Source organism: Calidris pugnax, unplaced genomic scaffold, assembly GCF_001431845.1.
Source record: "Calidris pugnax isolate Ruff unplaced genomic scaffold, ASM143184v1 scaffold94, whole genome shotgun sequence".
Classification (NCBI taxonomy): Eukaryota; Metazoa; Chordata; class Aves; order Charadriiformes; family Scolopacidae; genus Calidris; species Calidris pugnax.
Window position 1 is genome coordinate 981,654 of NW_015090822.1, and position 22,716 is coordinate 1,004,369.

At 43.9% G+C, this 22,716-nt stretch overlaps 1 protein-coding gene across 8 annotated transcripts in view; it reads right to left on the minus strand.

The window, feature by feature from the left end:
• ATP11B (ATPase, class VI, type 11B) overlaps positions 1 to 22,710 on the minus strand; it is a 62,393-nt gene extending 39,683 nt beyond the window's left edge. For all 8 annotated transcript variants that reach the window (XM_014939872.1, XM_014939868.1, XM_014939870.1 and 5 more), the window contains exons 1-6: positions 22,610 to 22,710; positions 7,783 to 7,899; positions 6,932 to 7,021; positions 4,864 to 4,944; positions 894 to 1,001; positions 120 to 248 (exon numbers count right to left, since the gene is read on the minus strand). In XM_014939872.1, coding sequence (XP_014795358.1) covers positions 120 to 248; positions 894 to 1,001; positions 4,864 to 4,944; positions 6,932 to 7,021; positions 7,783 to 7,899; positions 22,610 to 22,636 — 552 coding nt within the window. In that variant the 5' untranslated portion in view covers positions 22,637 to 22,710. The remainder of the gene's footprint in view (positions 1 to 119; positions 249 to 893; positions 1,002 to 4,863; positions 4,945 to 6,931; positions 7,022 to 7,782; positions 7,900 to 22,609) is intronic.
• Positions 22,711 to 22,716: the final 6 nt, after the last annotated feature.

Consider the following 22,716-nt stretch of genomic DNA (forward strand, 5'->3'; position numbering starts at 1 on the left):
CACAGGTCATGAAGTTAATGCCACAGGACCACCGGGAGGGGGAGGGGGGATTTCAATGGGCTGAAATAAAAACGGCGTCGCAAATTAACGAGGCTCTATTTCACAGCAGAAACCCAGACCTTGAGGTTGGTCTCTCCGTCCAAACTGGCGGTGGTAACGTGGCACGAACCGTCGGCTCGATCGGAGGAGAGGAGCACCAGGTCAGCGGGGAAAGTCTCATCTTTGGCTACTCTGACAATGTCCCCCACCTGAGGAACCAAACACACGGAGTTTTACAGAAGAATAGTCCCCCTGTACTTGGCACTGGTGAGGCCTCACCTCAAGTACTGTGTCCAGTTTTGGGCCCCCTACCATAAAAAAGACATTGAGGTGCTGGAGCGGGTCCAGAGAAGGGCGACAAAGATGGTGAGGGGTCTGGAGAATAAGTCTTATGAGGAGAGGCTGAGGGAACTGGGGTTATTCAGCCTGGAGAAGAGGAGGCTGAGGGGAGACCTTATTGCTCTCTACAACTCCCTGAAAGGAGGGTGTAGAGAGATGGGGGTTGGTCTCTTTTCTCAAGTCACAGGTGACAGGACAAGAGGAAATGGCCTCAAGTTGCGCCAGGGGAGGTTCAGGCTGGATATTAGGAAAAATTTTTTCACTGAAAGGGTTGGTATGGTTTAGTGATGATGCTCCTTGTTTGTTGTGTGGGTGTCTATTTTTGTCAGTGAGGTTGACGGTTGGACAAGATGATCTTCAAGGTCCCTTCCAACCTAGAAGATTCTGTGATTCTGTGAATTCATCTCGGCATCGCTGCCCAATCATGATGGGACGGGCCACGGGGATTAGTGCTGAAACAAGAGCTTTAGCCCTGCACCAGCAGCCCAACTGTCCGTTTGTCCTCAGGCACGTACCCGAATGTTCTTAGATCTCGTTTTCACAAGGCCACCGCTCCGAACTACGTAAACTGGAGCTCCATTTACTTCATTGTCTGCTTTGTGTCGTAGCCAGTCTTCATAACCCTTCGGAAAACACACACAAATTTACTTCTTAAGCAAGAAACCTGTAAAGCATAACTAATATCTTCTAAGCAAATGTGCTTCAAATTACTTGCTGCAGAGCCTGAATAGTCACCGACTTCTGTGTTCTCCTGCAGCTGTTACTCAAGGGCCTGGGAAACCTCTTAACTTCCACCCACTTTACACTAGTAAGGAAAGGCAAATAAAGTAAGAAAAGCCGTGAGGAAACTTAACATTCCCATGCTCTGTTAAAGCAAACAGGCAGTGACACTTTCTGCAGATGAGATGAACTGCACTCAATATCTATACAGCCCTCTCTTCTCCAGACTAAACAGACCCAAAAGTCCCCCAGCCTTTCCTCAGCAGAGAGATGTTCTAAGCCCTTCATCATCTTTGTAGCCCTAAATGATCTCCGATGCCTGAGTCTAGGTACTGTCTGGAAAGCCCCAGGAACAAGCACAAGGAATGGATCTGTCTACACAAGAAATTCAACTGCCTCTTACACCCCAGCAAGGCTCCTACAACAGCTTTGCAATAACCCAGGCATTTCCTAAAATGCTTTTCTGTAGGTACAAAATAAGTGAAAGAATTAAAACCACTTCCTTGGACAGAAACAGCAGGTGCAATCCCAACTCATCCTAGACCACTACAAACATCATAGACATAGGTCATAACACAGAGAGCACTAGTGCAGGTGCAGTCTGGGGAATTCTGCGGTGCTCTGGAGTTTGGGGGAAAGTTGTACAATGAATTTAGCATGTTAAGAGTATAGCTTTGCAGCTCTACCCTCCTGTACCTCCAGTGTTACTAGCACAAATGAGTAAGGACAGCACAACTGCACTACCTAAATTCTAAAAAAAAAAAAAAAAAAAAAAGGAGGGAAGCTTTATATTCCAACTGCTTAAAAATAAATAATTTAGTAGTGTGCAGTAATAGCAGCCACACAGAGAGACACTGGGAAATCAGAATCCTAAAACCTCTAAATAAGGCTCTAAAAGTTCTTCCCCATCAGCATGAAAAAGCTGGAGTCAGTACCTCCAGCTCCTTGTTAGAGGTGACCGCCAGAAGGAAACAGGGATTTAACTAACACGCTGTAACCTTGGGGCGTTTGTCTCCCAGCCCTGAACAGCTGAGCAATATGGGCATTTGGCAGAGAGCTGAAGTTTCCCTTCTTTAGAAAGTACAGACTGCAGCGCTGGCTCCATCTGACACCTACTGCCCACACCACCGGGGTGACTCCTCACCCCAGGGGATTCTGAAGAGCCAACTTACTGTGCTCACTTTCAATCCTCCCAAAAGTTACCTACTGCGGCATTTTTGAGAGTTCCTTGTCCTCTCTTGCAAATATTGCAAAAATACTGTTAACAAGAAAGATGCAATATGAATACAGGGAACGTTGCTTAGCTGCATGAACAGAAACTAAAGATTAAAATCCCTCCATTAAATTATATTCTTAAGTCCTGACTAAATAACTGCATCGATGTACTTGAGAAAACAACAAAGTTAAAACAGGCCTGCATACTACATTACCAGGCTTCTCACTCTCAGTTTAGGTTTATATTCAATAAAACCTGCCAAGTAGTTGTTTCTAATTTACCTGACAGTTGTGTAAACATCTGTGTCCAACCAGCTTGTTTGCTAACTATATGAACTTATTGAAATGGACTAAGTTCCCTAAAGTTCCACAGGAACTACCTTTATTTTGTTCTGTGGGTTATTTTTAAACTTTAATTTTTGCTTTATTTGTCACTATTTTCTACCATTGGGCTGCTGGGAGGGGGGCACACACACCTTCCCAGGCACAAGGAGGAGAGCGCCCTGGCTGAGACAGCAGAAGAAATGACACAGCAAGAGCTGCACCACTTTGCGGTCTGCTACGCCCTTCTCCTGCCCTAGGTGCAAGTACACCTCCAAGAAGAACAAGTTCTGCCTCCTTGGCTGAGATAAAACAAGGCTGAGTGTTGAGGTTTGCTAGAAGTGTCACCTTAACTGGCCTTCTGGGGAGAGTTTTTCCACCCTCTGCCAAGATTCTCAAACCCGCATATGGGTTTGTGCTTCTATCCTTCCCCTTCATCCTTGCAGAGATTGCTAAATTAGAGTTTAACATTTATCCTGATGGAACTTTGCATAGAACCAGTCCCCTGCAGCTTTCAAAAGGGGCTCCTTCCCCTAAAAATCTGCTTCCTATTCCACTTTGAGAAGAAAATGGGAGCTGGTTTCGAGACCCTACTGGGATCTTCCCCTCTGTGTTCCAACAGAAGATCCTTCTCTCTGTCCTTGGTCACCTGGTGGCAGTGGCACACCGAGTCATCTTTCCAAGAGAACAGCTCAGGAATACTGCTCCCCTAATTCACAACAGACAGGATAAAAGAGGAGAGTCTGTTGGATCAGCTCAGGTGGTTCCAACAGTCCTTGCAGAGATACAGAGACACCAAGAAAAACTCCTGGTGCCTGCCAAGTCATGAATGATTTGAAACTTCTAGAAGGAATGTCAGAATCTCTAGTCTTTGCAATTGATGGTAAGATACTTAAAATTTCCCACTGTAAGACTGGGCAGCTGGAGACAAGGTGGTAATAGATTGATTTGGACTATTTTAGACTTATACAAGTCCAACCTCTTTCTGGGAAAAAAAATAAATCTAGTATTTATAACCACGTTGCACAATCTTTCTCAGTTCACATCACTTTAAGGGCTATGTTCCATTGCCTACCCGTGACTATAGCCTTGAACATGGAATTTTTTGGGGGTGATGGTAACAACTGCAATCAAATAGTATTGGGACACTACATACATAAACTGCCCAGCAACAAGATGAAACGTTAGTTCAAATATTACTCCAGTATTAAGAAACCCTCAGCCCCAAACACCCTTCTACCTGCTTGAAAGCTACAGCTATTTTTATTTTTGCCCTATTTTGGGGTGGCTTTGGGTCTTACTGGCACAGCAAACAAATTGAAATTCCAGCTGTAGCTCCGGAACAGTTTCCTGCTTACTTTTCAGCTGCTCTGACTGCGTCTCCTCCCCAGACAGCGCTGTCAAACCCATCCAAGGGGATCGCTGCTGAAAACTACTGCCCTGCAGAAGACATTATAGTTTCTATCCACATCACTGCTTTATTTATGTTCTTGTTTCTTCCTCCTCTTGCTTTAAGGGTTTAAAGAAAGCAGAATATTTTTTTTTCTTCTTTTTTTTCTTTCCTTTTTTTTTTTTTTTAAACATTCTCCTTCCAGGGTCTCTAGGTCTTTGTGGGACATAGTGTGGTGCTTGAACAAGATTTCTATTTAACTCATGCTTAAGACAACTTTTTTCTTACTTCAGGTGATATAAAGCACTCCCAAATATTTTATGCAACCAAAGAAAAAGAAAACAAAACCAGATGCTTTCTAAACCAGACCTTTCACTTGTACAGGATTACAATTAACATGTATTTTACACCATGAAAGGCAGTCCTTGGGGCAAAATTTGCCTTTTAACTAGTGAGAAGCAGGGATTGCACCATGGCTTCCTCAGCTCCGCTGCCAGTGAGTGAGAGGGGAGGAGTGGCTTCACCAGGCAGCGAGGTGTGCCAAGGGAATCAGCCAGGAGCTTGCTGAAAAGCTCTTACACCAAGTGACATGTGCTGTGAGACACAAACGCTGGCTGACAGTCACTCACTGCCCATCGCAGGGCATGGCAGTGACTCACCCAGCGCCTGACAGCCACCCAAAAACTCCAGCTCCAGCCTCTAACGAAAAACACAAATACAAAATCCTTTCTAAAAACAACACCTTCTTCATTTTGGTATCCAAACATTATCTCGCTCAGACTTTGTTAAGTAACTTTCCCTTAGAATGATTTCATGCTACAAGATTTTTTCCCCTTTACCTGTTTTATGGCTGTCACAGTTATGACAAAGAATAATGGCAATCCACTGGTGATGGGACTGGTAGGGGTATCGATCATGAGCTAAAAGAGAAGGAAACGTGAAAATTAGTCTCAATTTTATTTTTACAACTGCACTTTCAAAAAAAAAAAAAAACAAGCAACAAACCCAGTGAAGCAAGATAACAACTATTTTCCAAGCTCCTTATTATAGCCTGTATTTTTGCTGCACTTTCTGCAGTATTTCTAGAGCAAAACTCAGTTCCTGACACCAAAAGAATCCACGGCACTAGTGATGCAAACCAAGGTTCTAGGGCATAGAACGGACTGCAGCACGTTTGTAAAGCATGTGCCAATTTCTAAGAGTCCTTAGTCAAAGACATGTATTCATCCTCCAAAAATTAATTCAAAAATATATTAGAAAGGAAGGAAATGTACATTTTGTGAAAGTGTTTTGATATTCGATGCAATCTACTGCTTAACAGCAATGTGGAGTCGAACATCCACCTCAGAAGTGAAAATTAAGTTAAAAAATAGTAATTTCCAACGGTCTAGGTATTAGAGAACACTCTAAGACTGCTCCTTTCTGGTTCCCCCAGGTTAACATGCAGTTCTGACAGTCTGTGCAGTTACTGCTGGCATGCCAAAGGTGCAGTGGAGAGACTAGAGTTCTGGATGTGGGGGGTGGCAGTGGTTCTCCTCTGCCTCGGGGAAAAACCAACACGTTCAAGTGCTGTAAAGAAAATATACACAAGAACTGCTCAAAACCACAGACACTGATTGGATCCACTTTACCTGAGACTTATGGCATTGCTGTGGGAACCGTTAAAGAAGGGGAAAAAAATAAATCATACATGAAGTTTACTCTGTTAAGAGCCAAGAACCTGAGAGAAAACAGACCATGCCACCTTACACACACGCATGACATACTGAACTTTGTTTTCCCCCACAGAAAGACAGACAATTTATAGAACACAACAAACATCAGCTCTAGCCTGCAATATTGTCTGGTCTTCAAGTGTAGCATTGCAATTTCAGCTTGGCAACACGATGCCCAAGCAAACCCATGCCAAGAGCATCTGATTTTTGGCTGGACAGCATTATCCACAACATTTCTGCCTTCTCCACTCTCTCCTCCTTCCTCAAGAGAGGCTGACGTGAAAACAGAGCAAGTTTTGTGCTCATGGAATTGTCGCAGCAGCCTGCCTCTTGGGAGTTGGACTATGGTCCCTTCCAACTCTAGTTATCCACAACATTTCTGCCCTCTACACTCTCTCCTCCTTCCTCAAGAGAGGCTCATGTGAAAAGAGAGCAAGTTTTGTGCTCATGGAATTCTCACAGCAGCCTGCCTCTTTTCCCCTGTTGGGTTCCCAGTAACACGGACACACAGACAAGGATTTCCCAGACAATTTAGGGCATCCACTGGAGTTGTGGGCTGAGAGAACAGGATTCCACTCTGAATAGAAGTTCTACCGTTACATCCATATTTGTTCATAGACATCACATTTAGGTATTACTGAAGCCTAACATTTTGAAAGGAATGTGATTCAAAATGGAACTATAAAGAGGTAAATCTGCATTATAAAGAAATGTAAGCTTTAAAAATGCAACACCATCTGTGATTACTTTAAGTAATATTTATCTCCAGCATACCCCCAACTTCCTCATGCTACACTATGTCAGACAGCGTGAAACACCATCCCAGAATGACCAAGTCAATATTCTGAACTATGAAGATGGGATGGGCAATGCATCCCGTTAGACAAAGGTAGAACTATCTGACTTTAGTAACTCCCAACACAGGAATTTTCAGCCTATTGGGAAGTTTATGCTTTCTGAATGTAAAAGAACAAGAGCAAGGGACACAGGAGACAATGGATTAAAACACACAGAACTGGTCTCACTACTGACATCTTCTTAACGTAATTCTTATGTCATTTAACCAAATAAAGTGGAAATGTGTTGTTTTTATAGACAGAATTTGTAAGTAGAGAAGTTAAATTCATAGAACAAAAATCAGTGGCAGAATTTATAACATGAATAATACCCAGGAAAGTGCAATTTAACTTACCTGAACCAAAAATATAATCAGAAAATAAAAGTTGGCTACTCTTCTAAACTGCTCAAATAAGTTTTTGGGAACAAAATTCCACACTGTGTGCTGAGGGGAGAGAGGGAGAGAGAGAGAGAGAGAGAGAGAGAAGAACAGTTATGACATACTGAACAATTTTTGAAGTGAAATGCAGTTCTGCTCCCATTAAACTCTCTTAACCTAAATATTTTCATTTCCCATCTCCCCTCCCCAAAGCCTTATTCTGGTCTTGCCCTGTTCCCACACAGAACTGCTCCATCCCATATTGGTTTTAGTGTCACTTGGGCACTGGCACCCGGGAGGGCAGAGCAGCCACGAGTTCTTGCTGCTGTGCCTTCTCCTGTGCCACAGCTCCGGGACACAACCCCACCGTCAGGTCTATTGATTCCAACCCAAGGCCACACCAGGAGGGAATCCGCAATCACAGTCCACCACTGGGTACTTTATGCATAGTAGTTTACAGTTTAGCTATTTTATAAATCCCCACAACCAGCTTTCTTTTAAGTCACTCTGTGCATCACACCCAGACACGGGCAACCCCGGTTTAAATCCTGTTTCTCTTTAGAAATTCTGACCAACATGCTTAATTGCTCTGCACTTAGTCAGGTTCTGAGAAAAGATGGACAAGAGCAGGAGAAGAACTACAAAGGAAGCAACCAAGCTTTCTCCTCAAAACGTTTAGAGCTTGTTTCATTTTGAATATTGTATATGCCCCATTGTATGCCCCAATATTTTGTATTGTATATGCCCCATCAGACATAACACACACATGCCCACAACTTCTATAGTAACGCGTCAAATGGTTTTCCCATGACAAGTTGGCTCCTTACCTTGGATGATATGATTCTGTTGTCTGCAAACTTCTGAGGAACATAATGGCCATGCTGGGGAAAACGATTCGCTATATAAATAGTTCTTGTATCGCTTTGATGCGGCGGGTCAAAACCCTAAAACAGAAAATAAATTAAAAAAGGTGATCAAGGAAGATTGTTTTATTAGCTGCAGTTTTGTAAAACTGTCATCTTTGTGCTGAAAAATGATATCCAGGTATCAAGCAGCAGTTTTAGAAGAGCGACTTCTGAACAGGAAACAAAATGAATGTGTAAATTCCAGTCAGAATTTTCAAAAATTGGGGAAAAAAAATTATCTCAACTTTGAGGTTGTGTACTCATTCTGAAAAACGAAAGAGAAAACCGTAAGTCTCTAAAAGGACAGAAAACATGTGCCATCATGCAAACTTGAAGCCTGTGAAACTTAAAAAGAAGGAACAGATAATGGAGAGGAAAAACATCTCTAAATTACAAAACCTCACAGTTGTGCTCAGGATAACTCTAGTCAAACAGGTTATGAGAAAAGTAAAAGAATCATGAGAAAAAACAAAGAATCATACCAGTATGTTGTGACATAAATTATAAAACCTCACAGCTGTGCTCAGGATAACTCTAGTCAAACAGATTATGAGAAAAGTAAAAGGTCAAAACAAAGAATCATACCAGTATGTTGTGACAACTGCATTTTGAAAATATCTCACCCACTTAAAAGCATATGCATCTGACTAGACAACAGTCTCTTTCCAAACAGGTTGTATCTCCAAGATCTAACATTCTGTCTAACCTCACACGTGATTTCCTGCCATTGCCACCCATTCCTACGAGCAGCAGCAACACTGAGAGCAGACTCGTTTAAAAAAAAAAAAAGAAGATACTCAAGAATCTTTATCAACAGTTTCCTGCCAGAACAGAAGCCCTGAGTGAGGTCCCTTGGAACCAAAGTTTCAGGTCTAACAGAATTTTCCCCCACTGCCCCCACGAGGGGAAGGGCACTGGGGCACACGGTCCCAGATGGCACCAGCTCAGGGCTGAACGAACAGCAAATGATGAGAAAAAATTGAAAATCATTTTGATCAACCAGAAACAAGGGAGACTGAAAGATACAGCAGTTGGATACAATGGACTGCATCTACAAAAAGAGAGTAAATGCCTCTATGGGAGTTCTGCAGAAAAAGACCCAACAGCTGTAGCTGATCCCAGTCAGGGGTGTCGTCCCATTAAGGAAAAGGCCTTGGATGCTGAGGAGGAGGAGCAGGAGCCCCAGCTGAAGCCCTGTCGACCAACTGGCCAGCATCCAGGAGATGAGGAGAACATCAGCCACAAGAGATCCTGCAAACGTGACGGAGAACGCAGGGCTGAGCAATCTCAAAAGCAACAAGCAAATTAGGGTCATTCAGCCCCGAGTGGGGGACACTTGGGATACACTGGTGCATCTTCCAATATATCAGAGACTCTTCCTCTGGGAAAAGAGGTATTCTGAAGGATGAAGAACAAAAGAAGGCTTGAGTTGCAGCAAGGAAAACTCAGTTTGGATATTGGAAAAACAAACACAAATTCCTTTCTTATGGAAAATAATAATTAAAAGCCAAAAGAAGTCACATGGAAGGCTGCGATGCCTCCGTAACACCAGGGCTTCTATCTAGGTCATTCAAGTCTATCTTTAATTGAGCCTTTCCCGGGGCTACATGACTCACCAAACCCTTCCTAGCTCTAAAGTTCTGACCTGGAGAAGCAGGTGACGGCAAAAGACAATAAGAAAGATAGTAAAACAGTAATAATTCAGGTAACAGATCAAGAATATTGCTACAATAAAAAACCGAAAAGCTTTAAGACAGGGAACAAAGTAGTGAAATTCAATTAGGAGCTGTGACAGGGAATCAATGATTGCTGGGAGAGGTGAGTTTCAGAGGGAGTGTCAGACATTCCTAACCTTGGAACTGACTTTGTGCCATATGCACGCTTCTCCTTGTCCTTTCACTTGGTACCAAAGAGCAAGTGATGAAAGAGGCAGAAAGGACATGCCCAGTTCTGCCTCCGGAGCCAAGGCTGTGAAACCAGGCTCAGACCTTGATTTGTGTCAAATAAAAAGCGGCACTTCCCAAAACTGCAGCAGAAGACACTTCTGTGCCACTCAGCTCCCAAGGGTTCCAGACAGAGAGCACAATAAGCTACATAAAACACGGCTGGTACAACCAACCAAGAATTTTCTCTAATCACTAAAGTTCTCTAACACGGGGCACTAGGTATGTTCACATCCAGAATGGTGTCATTTAAACGGAAAGGAATAATTAACAAATCCTCTCAAACATACACATTTCTGTATTTGGCATCGCTACTGCAGGAACATTCTGCCTCAGAAAGAAGGAGGTCCAGAAGAAAGGAGATTTTTTCAAAGAGGTTTGAAGGAGAATAAACTTTAGATGACAAGCAGTGGAAGGGCTGCAGGCACAGGCCGGGACACGAGCGTTTGGTTACAGATAAGAGCAGAGAAGGGAAACAAAAGGTAGATAGGGGAAAGGGCTGGAAGAAATCCATAAAGATGCCAAAAAGCAAAAAGAAAGGAACTGTTCAAGACTTTAAGAAAAGAAACATAAGTATGGAAGTAAAATTTAAAAAATGTACCTGTTATACGTTGACACAAAATTTAAAGACAGAACAATGTTTGGAGCGGAAGCATTTTGGATACCTGACATTAGTGACACGTTATTTCTAACTCAATCCAGAAGATGCCACAACAGAAGTGTTTTGCAGGCAAGAAAAAAACCCCTGTGCTTAATTAGCAAGACTAGGTACACAGCTTTTCTACCTCAGAAAATGTCTGGCACTCACAAAATGCCAGACACGCTCCCTCTGGAAAGGCATATTCTACAGCCTGAAAAAATTCCACTCTCAACCAAACAGATGTAAAGCAGGGAAAAAAACCACAGAGAAAGCAAAGAAAGCGACTGGCAGGCTCCGGGTGCTGATAAAAGCTGATCTCCATGCCGCTCGCTGAAAGGTATTAAAAGATAAATGAAGAATTTCAGAGCGACTAGAGTATCACCGATTTTTTTTCCGAAGTATTTTTCGGCCCCTTTTAGGCCACTATCTGAGCACCTGACTGCTGATGAGTTTAATGATGTTTTTATTATGAAGAGTAAAGACTTCCTAACTGCCCGCCAGAGAACACCGGACCCACCTGATTAAAAGGAAATCTATCTTCCAACTGAGAATCTCAGGCCATGTGAGTTTACAGCCGCAGCTGCGCAGCTGAAACAGCTGATAAGTGCCACCTGTACACATTGGACTCTGCTTTGTGGAAATTTCTGAGGGAGAAAGTCCGAAAGCCGCGCCGTCGGCAGCTCCGAGGAGGTGGCACAAGCTGGGCAGGGTGGGACAGGACCTCTCCGGGTGGCAGAGCTGGGGCTGGAAGGGGACACGTTCCTGACAACCTCAGTGGCTTGGCAGCAGTCACAGCAGGAATTAAGTGCCAGAGCTGGGAAGAGAAACCCACATTTCCTAACTTTCACTTCTGTCACTCTGGAAGACCATTTGAAATGACCCAGCAACCCCCACCACCACATAATTAGCTGGTGAGACCACAACCAGGCAGATCATCTGGAGAACTTTTAATTACACATATCTCCAAGGAAAGTTCTGCACAGACGTTGAACTGAATTCTTCAAGAACTGAAATGCTTTTCATTTTTCCATAAATATGGGGCTGGTCACAGCTCCTGCTCCTGACACAAACCTGATCTGTAGTCCCAGTTCCTGCCCAGCAAAGGGACTTTGCATAGTATCTATATGCAAGTCAGCACCGAGGTGTCCGAAGCACACTCTTTCCTAACTCCACTTATTAGACAGCTCTTTCTCTTTCTAATGTCATTATCAAATTCAGCTGCGAAACTAGGGTAACGTGCCCTTGTCAAAGGATTTCTACAGCTAAACAGCATGAGCAGAGAATCCCGGAATGAAATTTTGAATCTTGCCAAAAAATTCAGTTGTCACCAATACCTTTCATCAGAATTTAGTTTACCTGCAGTTACCTAGTGATTTCAGCCTAAGTCCAGAGATCACTGACTTACTAACAAATAAAGCTGAGTTCATTACAAAAACTACTATTTAAGGCTTCATGAATCAACTGCAAGTAAAATAAAATTTGACCACTAGATTAAGTGACAAAAAACCATAATATCTGTTTGACTTCCCCCTTCTTCCCCCATGATGGAAATTAAATCTAGATTTATTGGCTCATGTTCAGCCATTCAGCTGATTTATCAACGTAAGGCAGGCGTTATCTACTTCTGGAACACAGCTCCCATAGCTCATCTTCCATACACACTTCCCCAATAGAAGTTTTGCACCCAGATAAATTTGATGTTTGGTTTTGAAAATAGTCTAAATGAATGTCATTTGCATACAACACACAGACGTTTGGGTCAAGCTGATTTATAAAGCGCAAACCAAAACAACTTTTTGGAAAAAAAGAAAGAAGTGATTTGTAGTTTTCCTTGTTTATAAATTTTTAATGACTGTAACTAAAGTCTAAGTAATTTTTACCAAACCTCTTCAGCAGTGATTTTGTTAGTGTTTTGAAAGTTAGACCAAGTCACCCTCTGGGTAATAACCAGGCTCCTTTAAAGCACCCTAGAAAACATATCCTGGGGAACTGAGGAGAAATTTTTCACTGGGATTTTATGCTGTTTCTTTCATGAAAGAAACATGTATCAGCAGCCACCTCTCCTCCAAATAAGCCTTTCCTACATTCTGCCTCCATCTCCATCACCGTGCTCGGGGAACTGCCCATGCAGCCAGACTGGAAAGTGGACTGGAAAACTGGCCCCCAAAAAAAAGGAAAATTCTGTTTGCTAAAAGAACTTGTGCTGTGTGCTCAGTTTGCAGTGAAAGGGGTTTGAAAGACGGAAGTCTCAATTACAGCCTCTTCCTCCTTTCAAAAACCACACTGAGCACTGCTAGAGAAAGTAGTAGTTCCCCCAAAAGCCCTTTGGGCACCACGTACTAGTTAATAAAACTAATAAAGAGCAGAGAAGTCGGTCTCAGGAAGCCTGTTTCCTGGGGAGGTGACTGGCTGACCCTGGCTGCAGAAACACGCCACCACGTTTCCTGGCAAACAGCCCAAAAGCTGCAATTACACCGCTGCCCAGCCAGGCTTTGATTGAAGGTGTTTTGACAAAATGGATTTTCTTGCTTTGGAGGACTTCTGAATATACATGGAATCCTTTTCCCCGTGGCAGATAAGATCATCTACTCACACTCCGTGCACGTTTTCAGAAGTCTGTGTAAATTTGTACTAGAGAAGGAGTCGGGCAGTAATTGCTCCAGTGGTGTAACTGGGCAGCAGTCACACTGTTTGCGGTACCAAAGGTTGGTGTGGAGGGCCAGGCAGTAATTGCCCCAGTGGTGTAACTGGGCAGCAGTCACACCGTGTTTGCGGTACCAAAGGTTGGTGTGGAGGGAGAAACGGCCTCTCACAGCGATGTTAAACACCGCTCCAACAGCTACAGCCAGGAATCAGCTGAAGCACCCGGAGGTTTACAGAGTGCCACGCAGTTTGTTCCTCCTCTCTTGAATATCACTGCAGTAAAGAAATAAAAGACATGCATTATTCATGCAACTTCCTCTTCCTGCTAACTATAGCTACATGTGTTTCAAATATCTGGTAACAAACCGTGTTGTAACCTCCTGAAACACCTATAACCAGACTACGTTATTTTGTGAAAACAAACGCTCTAGGAAATAAGGCCTGAGAAATCACGAAGTAATAATCCTTCCTTTCAAAAAGCTATGAAAAAAAGCCTAGTGCTGTATTTAGAAAAGTCATGTCAGTGCTTGGACAAAGTCCCAGTTAGGTACAGCTCAAATTCTTCTTATTTTACCTTATATTCTCAAAATTCCCACTAAAAATAGCTTGGAAAAATTCCTACATAAAATTTAAAAAGCCATCTATCTTCTCCTTATTTATCTGCAAAGTAAGAGCCAAGCTAAACTGGCCTCCTTCACTGGTACCACGCTCCCCTGGGCCAGCGTGTCTCCAGGTGACTGATGCCCAACACACTGGTCTCATAACAGCAGAGGGAAAGCCAGAGCCGAGAGCACACAGGATGGTTCCCAACACAGTATGACATGTCTCCTTTCCCTTAGAAGCGAATAATTTTAACAGAAATTCAGGTACTCTGCTTAATTTTTATAAATCCCAACTCTGCATCAATTCGGGGACTGGCTTATCCCCCCCTACATTCCAAATCACAGTATTTACACAGAGTAATCCGTTCTGGACATCCGACAATAACCAAACCCAACACTCTGTAAAAGCTACTGTTTTGTGACTGGCTTCAACAAAGTTCCAGACATCGCATTTTTTGACAGGATTATTACCATAATACATTCCTCATTCATTGCTTTATTTTAGGATGCTCCTTTTCACACTCAGACAACACAGTTTATGATAATTATCCATAATGGACAGATGCAGCGATGCTTTAGCTAGAACTCTTTAGAACTGATTTTGTTAAGAATAACAAGAATTTGTATGTTACATACAATTTTGCCAGGCAAACTCCAGACCAAGAGAAAGTTACAAGGCTAGTAATGCCAGGTCAAGCAAAATGAAGTGCATGAGTTTTACCTGTCATTAACAGCTCACCAAAAAAAACGTATTTGTGGGGTGTCAAGACATCCACATCAATGTCCTCTAACCACACATTCTGCATGACTTGGATATAACAGCAAGTTTTAAAAAAACTGGCTGTCTGTACTGTTATAGAATGGGGAAATGGGCGAGTAATAAGCAGTAACTTAGGAAATCACTAAAGGAGAGGAAAATGACTGCAGAGACTCTGGCAAGAATCACATGGCAAAGAGAGGGCAGAAAACAGAGACTTGACAATAAAAGTGTCTTCAACTTTAATAAAGCAAGCAATGTAGTGAACATTCACATTCTAAGAAGCAAGCCTTGATCTCCAAGGCAAGGCTTGTGGCTCCCAAACAACTTTGCAAGGCCCTGCTGTGCTCCCAGATATTTTTTTTTTTCCCCTTAAAAAAATGCATTATGAGAAAGGTCTAAGAGGTCTAAGAGAAGGCGAGGCTTGACAGTAGCTGTGGTCCCAGATGTTTGGTCTTTTGCTGTGATTCCCAAAGCAGCCCATTGCTCTAAAGCAGGGGGAACGAAGAGGCCTTTGAGGTTCCCACCACACAAACACACAGTTTGAATTTCAGAACAAAGAGTTTTCCTCTGTGGGACCCTGCAATGACTTGTCCTCGTCTGCAGTACCCTCTCCCTGCCAACAGAGAGGAGGCAAGGTTTTCTAAGTTGAAGGGTGACTTCAGACACCCGATGGGAGGCAACTGCAGGGCATCCTGTCTTAAAAAATGAGAACTGAGATCTCAAATCAATAGCCACCTCTAAGAACACTGCTCAAAACACAGGAAGGACTTTGAACAAAGAAAGCGCTAAAATTCTGCATTAATCAGTCACACAGAAATAGCAATTACTAAACAAAGTCACACCAAGAAATACAGAACCAGTACAGTAAAGGAAACTTTCAACACACAAATCCTTCACATGCCTTGCATAACCAGAGTATCTGAACAAAATTTAAAAAAAACCCCACTAATTGTATCCTTTCTGCACAGTCCCTGGATTAATTTAAGTAATTTTATATCAGAAATATCTTTAAAAAACACTAATTGTATCCTTTCTGCACAGCCCCTGGATCCATTTAAGTAATTTTATATCAGAAATATCTTTCTTTGATTTTCAATATTAAGCAAGGCATTCAAATCTGGAACAGGTTATGAACTTTGTTTTCACTAAAATTTAGAAAGCAGTGCCAATTTTGGAGCCAGCAATTCCACCAAAAGCTAAATTTGTCAAGTCCATGACAGGACAAATGGAGAAGAATCATACATTCCGACGTGCACTATTCTCTTAAAATGAAATGCAGGATACCCACAGCTCTGAGGAGTCATTTATAAAGCTATTTTACACAAGCACGTAGGGCTCCTCTCCTGGGCTACTCACATGGCCATTATCCCATAGGAATATGGAAAACCACCATTTTCAGTATTTTGCTTGGTTCCAGTAGTCAACAGCTACCCAGGCCCATCAGGAAAAAAAAAAGCCTTTTCACAAACTCTTCCCCGCAAAACACCCCTAAGTAACAAATCTTAAGGCTTTTTCAAAATCTGAGCCAAAATTATACTGACAGTTGCTGCTCAACAAATTTAACAGAGAATTCAGTTCATGGCTAGGACTGCCCAGCTCTTCCTTTTAACATGCTTTGATAAAGGCTGCTCTGGAAAATGCCGATGTTTGAGTCCAGTCCATCCATCCAGTGTGGCCACGTTTAAATCCCATTTCAAACATGATTTATGATATATAACCATCAGTGTAACGCCCTGCTTTCAGACAGCTCTACAAACTACTTTATCCCTAAGGCTTGCTAAATCTTAAGCTTCCTTTCTATTTCGTTGCAATTCTTTTTCCAAACAGGTACATAATTATCTGCAAAACTAGCTCAAAAATGGGCGCAGGGAATAGTAACAGAGTAACAAAATGTAACAGCATATAACAAAATATACTTTTTGGTATAAACCATAAGAGATTTCTTTCCCTGGTAAAATGTTTCAGGATGAAATCAACCAGCTTGCCTTTTGCCCACATCATTATCTCTGTTGCCCATTTACAGGAAAGCTCTCCTTTTCCATGCTTATTTTTACTCAAAGTAAACAAGTTAAAAAAAATAAAAATCCGCTTAAGTCACAGTATGAGGGAGGACAAGGAATTGCAGTTTTGTTTTTTAAATCATGGCGTAGCTGTCGGTTATACTTTCTATCTTTCCTACCACGCTCTGTACCACTGCTAAGTGGTTTTAGTATCTTTTTTTTTTTTTCCCCAAAAGCAGTATAAAAGAAAAAGTCTAGCTGCAAATAAGTCACCTGGGCTTTGCTGGAAGGTATGACCTTGCGTTTCCAGTGGCACTTTGTCAGATCTATTTTGCTGCAGTTCTTATCTGCTGGCTTATACACAGATTTTGTGCCAGAAATTAAAGGAATTTTTTTTAAAGGTGTACTGTAGATACCTTTTGCCCGGTGAAACAGTTACAGAAACAGTCGTAACCACCGACCACAGCACAACACAATACAGAAAACCAGGTGACAGCTCACTAGTGAAAGGCACGAGTCACGATGCTTTTAATGAAATTTAAACAGATTATTATATTTTTCTAACTCCTATCTCTCCACCCCAGAAGAAAGCAAACTATTTTAATTAATTCAGCCATCTCATCCAAACCCAGAAAAAGGAATGCCAGTGGTACCCAAACCACCTGCTGAACGCTATTAAATTCAGCACATACTGACTTGCCTTAGATGATGAATTTTACTTTCTGATGAGAGTTCAGAGGCAACCTCTCAGCAATAAACAGAGGCATCCGCCCTGACCATCACCCCCGACCACAACACAAAAAGCTTTTGCTCTTTGTCAACAAAATAATAGTTTTCTCACTCAGTCACAGAAAACATAGACAGTGGCTATTAACGGAGCGGGACCCTGTTAGTGCAGGGATGTCATACAGTCACTGAAACGGTCCTGGCATTGCGTGACAAGTGGAAGTTTGGCACAATAAACATTTGCTGCTCAAAAGGCTCATGGCTAGGAAAAAAAATAAGAAGTAAAAAGGATGCGACAAGATACAGGTCAACATCCAAGTCTCAAAGCAAGGCAGCACGTCAGACAGCCCTGATTCTCCTGTTTTCAACACAGTCTTTGAAAGAAACAGTGTCGAGACTGGTTGGATTAGGTTTCAGTAGGCGATTTTTAAATTGAGGGTTTAATTTTTATGTGATAAGATTTAAAAATTAGTCACAGGACAGGCCGGGCAGAGACAGCTGGCTGGAGGCAGGGCCAGGCTCTGCGGGCTCTGGAACACGCTGTGCTGCAAACGCAGGAGCCTTCAGCAGCCGCAAAATATAAAAAGAAAATAAGGTTAAAAGACCCAAACACAAGGGGAGGACTAGTTCAGCAGATCACAGGGTATCTAGCAAATAAATAAGGCCACGTTTTATCCTGTGTGAAGTTACAAGAGGCAAAGCAGGGCAGCCTTTGGGCTGTTCAACACACATCGCCCCGATCCCACAGTGCCGGTGCGGGAGGGATTGGCTGGGCACCCAGAACCAGAGCAAATACTCATTTATTTCTCTGGTATACTGTAACAACAACCCTCTTAATTTTAGCCAAAAGGGGGAATAGGCTTCAATGATAAGTAAGAAACAAGGGGGAAGATTGTGCTCCAGAAAAGCAACTTGATTTCAGAAGCTCGGATTCTCAGTCATTGGATTGGTTCAAATACTTCCAGCGTTCAAAAAATACAGGGGGTTTTTCAAGGATAAAAAAGACAAACTGCACTGGTTCAATTCTATAAAATGATTTAGTGAAAATAATACACACCTCCGCGCAAACAAGAAGATGAAATGCTGTGGACCCTGTTCAGAATGCCAATAACCACAAGTTGTCACAGAACACCATCCGCCCCTCGCAGAAGAGCTTTACAGATACCAACACCTGGAAGGAAAGGGCAGAAAACCCCAAAAATACAGCCCCCTAAGTGCTAATCTATTCAAAGACATTTCCCATATTAGTAGAAGAAACTTTTCACTAGAATGCACCCAAACGATGAACAGGAATGCTCCCACAGACATTGTCTGGGGGTGGGGGGAACGTGGAGGGTGACAGGTACAACCACTGCAGCACAGTCAGACACTCCCTGTGACCCCCTCTCAGCACAGGCCATGCAGAACTTAAGGGCTAGATGTACTCCTGATGTCCTTTCCAGACTGAACCCTCCTATAACCATGAAATACAACAGTCTGGTAAGTAGGTTTACTAGTTAAAAGACACCAATCCAAAGGAATTAATCTATACGTTCCGTCTTTGACTTCCAGCAAAACATCAAAGCTGCAGCTGCCCAAATACCTCGCTCTGCAGAGTGTAAAAGTTGTTGTCAGTGCACGACAGCACTCAGGTTCTTAAGCTGTAGGAAGATACTCTGCTGGATACAGCACAATTCTGCTTCTCTTGAGCTGTCACTTATAAAAGAGGGACCAGGCAGGTGGCCCTTGGGTTCTCTCCATACAGCATCTCTTGTGCATCACGGGACTATTGTACAAGAGATAACAGGCTCAGACTCCACCTAACAGGAAGCAGAAGGGAAACCCAGAGACCCCCCCTTCATTTGACAGGGCTAACAGTTCAAAATTAGGCAGCTAAGATCATACAGATGAGGGTATTTTACCACAAGCTTTGGGGACCTCCTTGCCAGACAACTGGGGTTGTCATTATTTTCTGTTAATGCCACTGCAGCAGCTCCCGTGCTCCCTGTCGATGGTGGGACTGGATGATCTTTAAGGTCCCTTCCAACCTAGACAATTCTATCACTCTATGATTCTATGTGTACCACCAGGACATCAGTGCTGTCACACATCCTGCCACAGGAGAGCCACAACAGCGCTCTGCTGTCCACAGCTGGGCCACGGGGTCTCACTCTTCACATCTGGAAACACGGATAAAAGGTACCGTTCCATTCCTGAATATTAGTGATGCTTCCCATCCCCTGCTGCTCACCTGCCTGCTTGTCTTCAAGGGGAGTGTGTCACACACCCCTCAGCAAACCCCCAGCCCTGCCGCCTGCCCGAGACCCCAAGGTAACAGAGCTCAAGCATCTTCCCTGCTCAAAACTTCTCTTTGAGAAACATCTGGGCATTTCACTCCAAGCAATGAACCGTACTCTGTTTGTCTCTACATGTGTTACTACTACACCTTAAGTGCTTCCAACCACTACCTTGATAATGATATTATAATAATATTAACTAGAAAGCTGCATGCTGTTAATGACTTACTACACGGTTTATTTAGCACGGGACAGCACGAGGTGAAGAAAAACCAACCAAGTCTCTGTGTAGGGCAGTGTTAACAGCTCCCGAGCAAACAAAGCACACCGAAAGCCAAGGCACCAAACCAAACTGCTCATTTCTGAGGGACCCCACATGAGCACTGAAGATGGAACAACAGCATTACTGTCTACACAGCAAACCACCAGAAAAACAAACAGCACCTCAGCTAGAAAAATGCCTGGGACTTGTAAAGCCATAATAAAGCTGAAGAAAGTCTTACATTCTCAGGATGTCCTCCTGTTCTCAGAAGACTAGTCCCCCCTTTATGTAGCAATACTGTACAGGCACACAGAGATTTTCACAGACTAAAGCACAGCAAAGGCACCACTTCAAGACTTTAGCTGAAATAACGTGAATTCCATACCAGGTCCTCTCATCACTTCCTTCTAAGACCACCTCCTTCACTCTCCCCACCACTTTTATAACATAAGTTCTCCAGATCACATACACTCAGGGCAGTCTGGTTAATTAGTCTATGAAATGCTGTCCTCTTACACAAGCAATTGCAAAACATCGGTTGATTTCATACAGAGCACTTTAATAACCACCCAAAAGCACCTCCAGCAAAGCCCCAGTCCCTCCCCCTTTCCCCAATCCCTTACTACTTTCCAACATTTCTGCACACCAACATTTTTCTTTTGTCCTACCACATCATCCCACTGAAATCACTCCCACGTACCTGCCTGGTTCCAGCCCTCTCCTGGGGAAGAGAACATCTTTTTCAAAACCTGTTGCCGCATCAAGCCCAGGTACAAATACACGCTCTCAAGGCACCCAAGCCCACACATTCTTCTCTTCTCCCACCAGAAATACACCAGACACAGACTTTGCCACCCTTTGATTTCAATAGTCAGAGTACTCCTTACACTCCACAGCAAAAGCAGCCCGATTTCTGTCACCCCACTCTTCCCACTCGCTCAGATTCTTTTCTCAGCACCTTTCCCCAGGTTCTCAGCCCTTTGACATCCTTTCAGAAACTAAACATCGTGGACAAACAGAGAAGCAAAAGTATGGTGGGTTCTATGTTAAACCAACAATTACAGAGAGGGATGAGTTGCCCGAGTGTCCCTCAGAAGACACAGGCAGTGTGATATCTATCTTAGGCCATTTTTCACCTTTATGAGCTGTGAAACCACCAACCCATTAACGCCAAAACAGGGAGGTTTAGAGAAAAGTAAACACAAAACATGTATCCTTTAAATATTTTTTTTTCCTTAGTCCCATATTTAAACATCTGCTCAAGCATCTTGACTTTTTATTATCCCCTTCTTCTACTACACTAATTCTTTGTCAAAACTAGCGTGAGTTTTAAGCAGTTTCCTTTAGAAGAACAAAACCCTCTTACTGCTGGGCTTCTTCCTCCTCGCCTTAAAACCGAGTTTCTACTTTCTATTCAGGGCAAACACATCTGGGGAAAGCTGCTGGGTGCAGCTGCAGAGAGAACACACTCATGTTTGGTATGTGAACCCCCAGCACCGACGCAACCCCAAACTCTACACAACGCTGCTCTAAAAACCACACACAAACCTCAAGCCACCTTCGGGGCGGGGGGAACCGACAGCTACGATACGTCAAACAGCCCTTAATTCTAAAAAACTGGGAAATGACTGTAACGGAAGGGGAGAGTGCAGTCCAGGGGAGAGTGCAGTCCGAGCTCAGGCAGAGCAATTAACTCCTAGGTCATTAACTCCTGGTGTCACACGGAAGGAGGGAGCGCTGGCACACTGAGCATCACCACAACCCCCGTGCTTCACACACGGATCTGGGGAAATCCATAGCCACGGGAAAGAAGGCAGGGGAAGAAAAGTGAAAAAAACCAACCCAAAAAAGAATTTATCTTTTTTTTCATGTAAAACTTGATGTTACAAGTTAAACAAACCATTAGTGAGACACAAGCTTTCACCATGAAAATATAAAAATCTAAGTAATGTGAGTTCTTGTACTAACCTGGGCAACACCTGTGACACAAGGCAACTCCAATGGATGGAAAAACTAAGTTTGTAAATGCAGCATTTAGAACTAACTTCTCCCCTTGAGAAAACGCAAGAGAACTAATGCTGGAGGGGGGCACAAAAGCCCTTCAATCCCATCAGAACGTGTCAGCCCAGCCAAACTCCATGTACCTCCCTGCTCCAGCACCGCAGCCCTCACAGCCTCATCTCCCTCGCACGCTCTGACACACGCACAGGAGGCAGCGCCTGTTCAGAGCCAGGCACCCTCTCTCCACTGCCTTTTTCAAGTGGTTTCACCCCCTGACAGGCTCTTACGGATGTTTTTTTCTTCCATTTCTCATCACTTCGAAAGCCCGGAGGTGCGGGCAGGGGCGAGGGCTGCAAAGCTGCGGGGCACGGGGCGATGGAGGCGGTGAGACGGGCGCAGGGCAGGGGGAAAAGCCCGGGGAGGTTTCGCAAGGTGAAGGAGGAAGAGAAGCAGCAAATCCCTCGAGTGTCGCTCCACGGGAAAAGGCACCGTCATTCCCGCCTGGAAGGAAGTTTGGGGAGCCCTTCCCGAAGGGGGGGCACAGGGAAGGGAAGGGAAGGGGCCTCCCCCTCTGCCAGCGCGATTCCAAGGGGAAAAAAAAATAAAATACAACAGCAAAACAAAACCACCAATAAAAAAAACCCCAAAACCCTCCAAATATTTAAAAAGAAAATTAAAAAAGAAAGCAGCGGCCCAAGCGCAGGCTGCAGCTCCCCCCCGGCCCCGCACCTCCCCGCTGCCGGCCGCGGGGGCCTCTCCTCCCGCACACCCCGGCCCCTCGGGCAGAGGCAGCGGGACGGGGCCGCCCCGGAGGGTTGTTCCCGGCCGGGCCGGGCCGAGGGGCGCAGGGGAAGCCCCCTTGGTTGGCGGCGCCGCTCCCCGCGGCGGGCACTTACCAGCTGCTGCCGGACCCACCGCAACATCCCCGGCGGGGCGGGTGGCGGCCCCCGCGGCGGGGCCCCCCCTGGGCAGTGCCGCGCCCTCCGCTGCCGCCTCAGGCCCG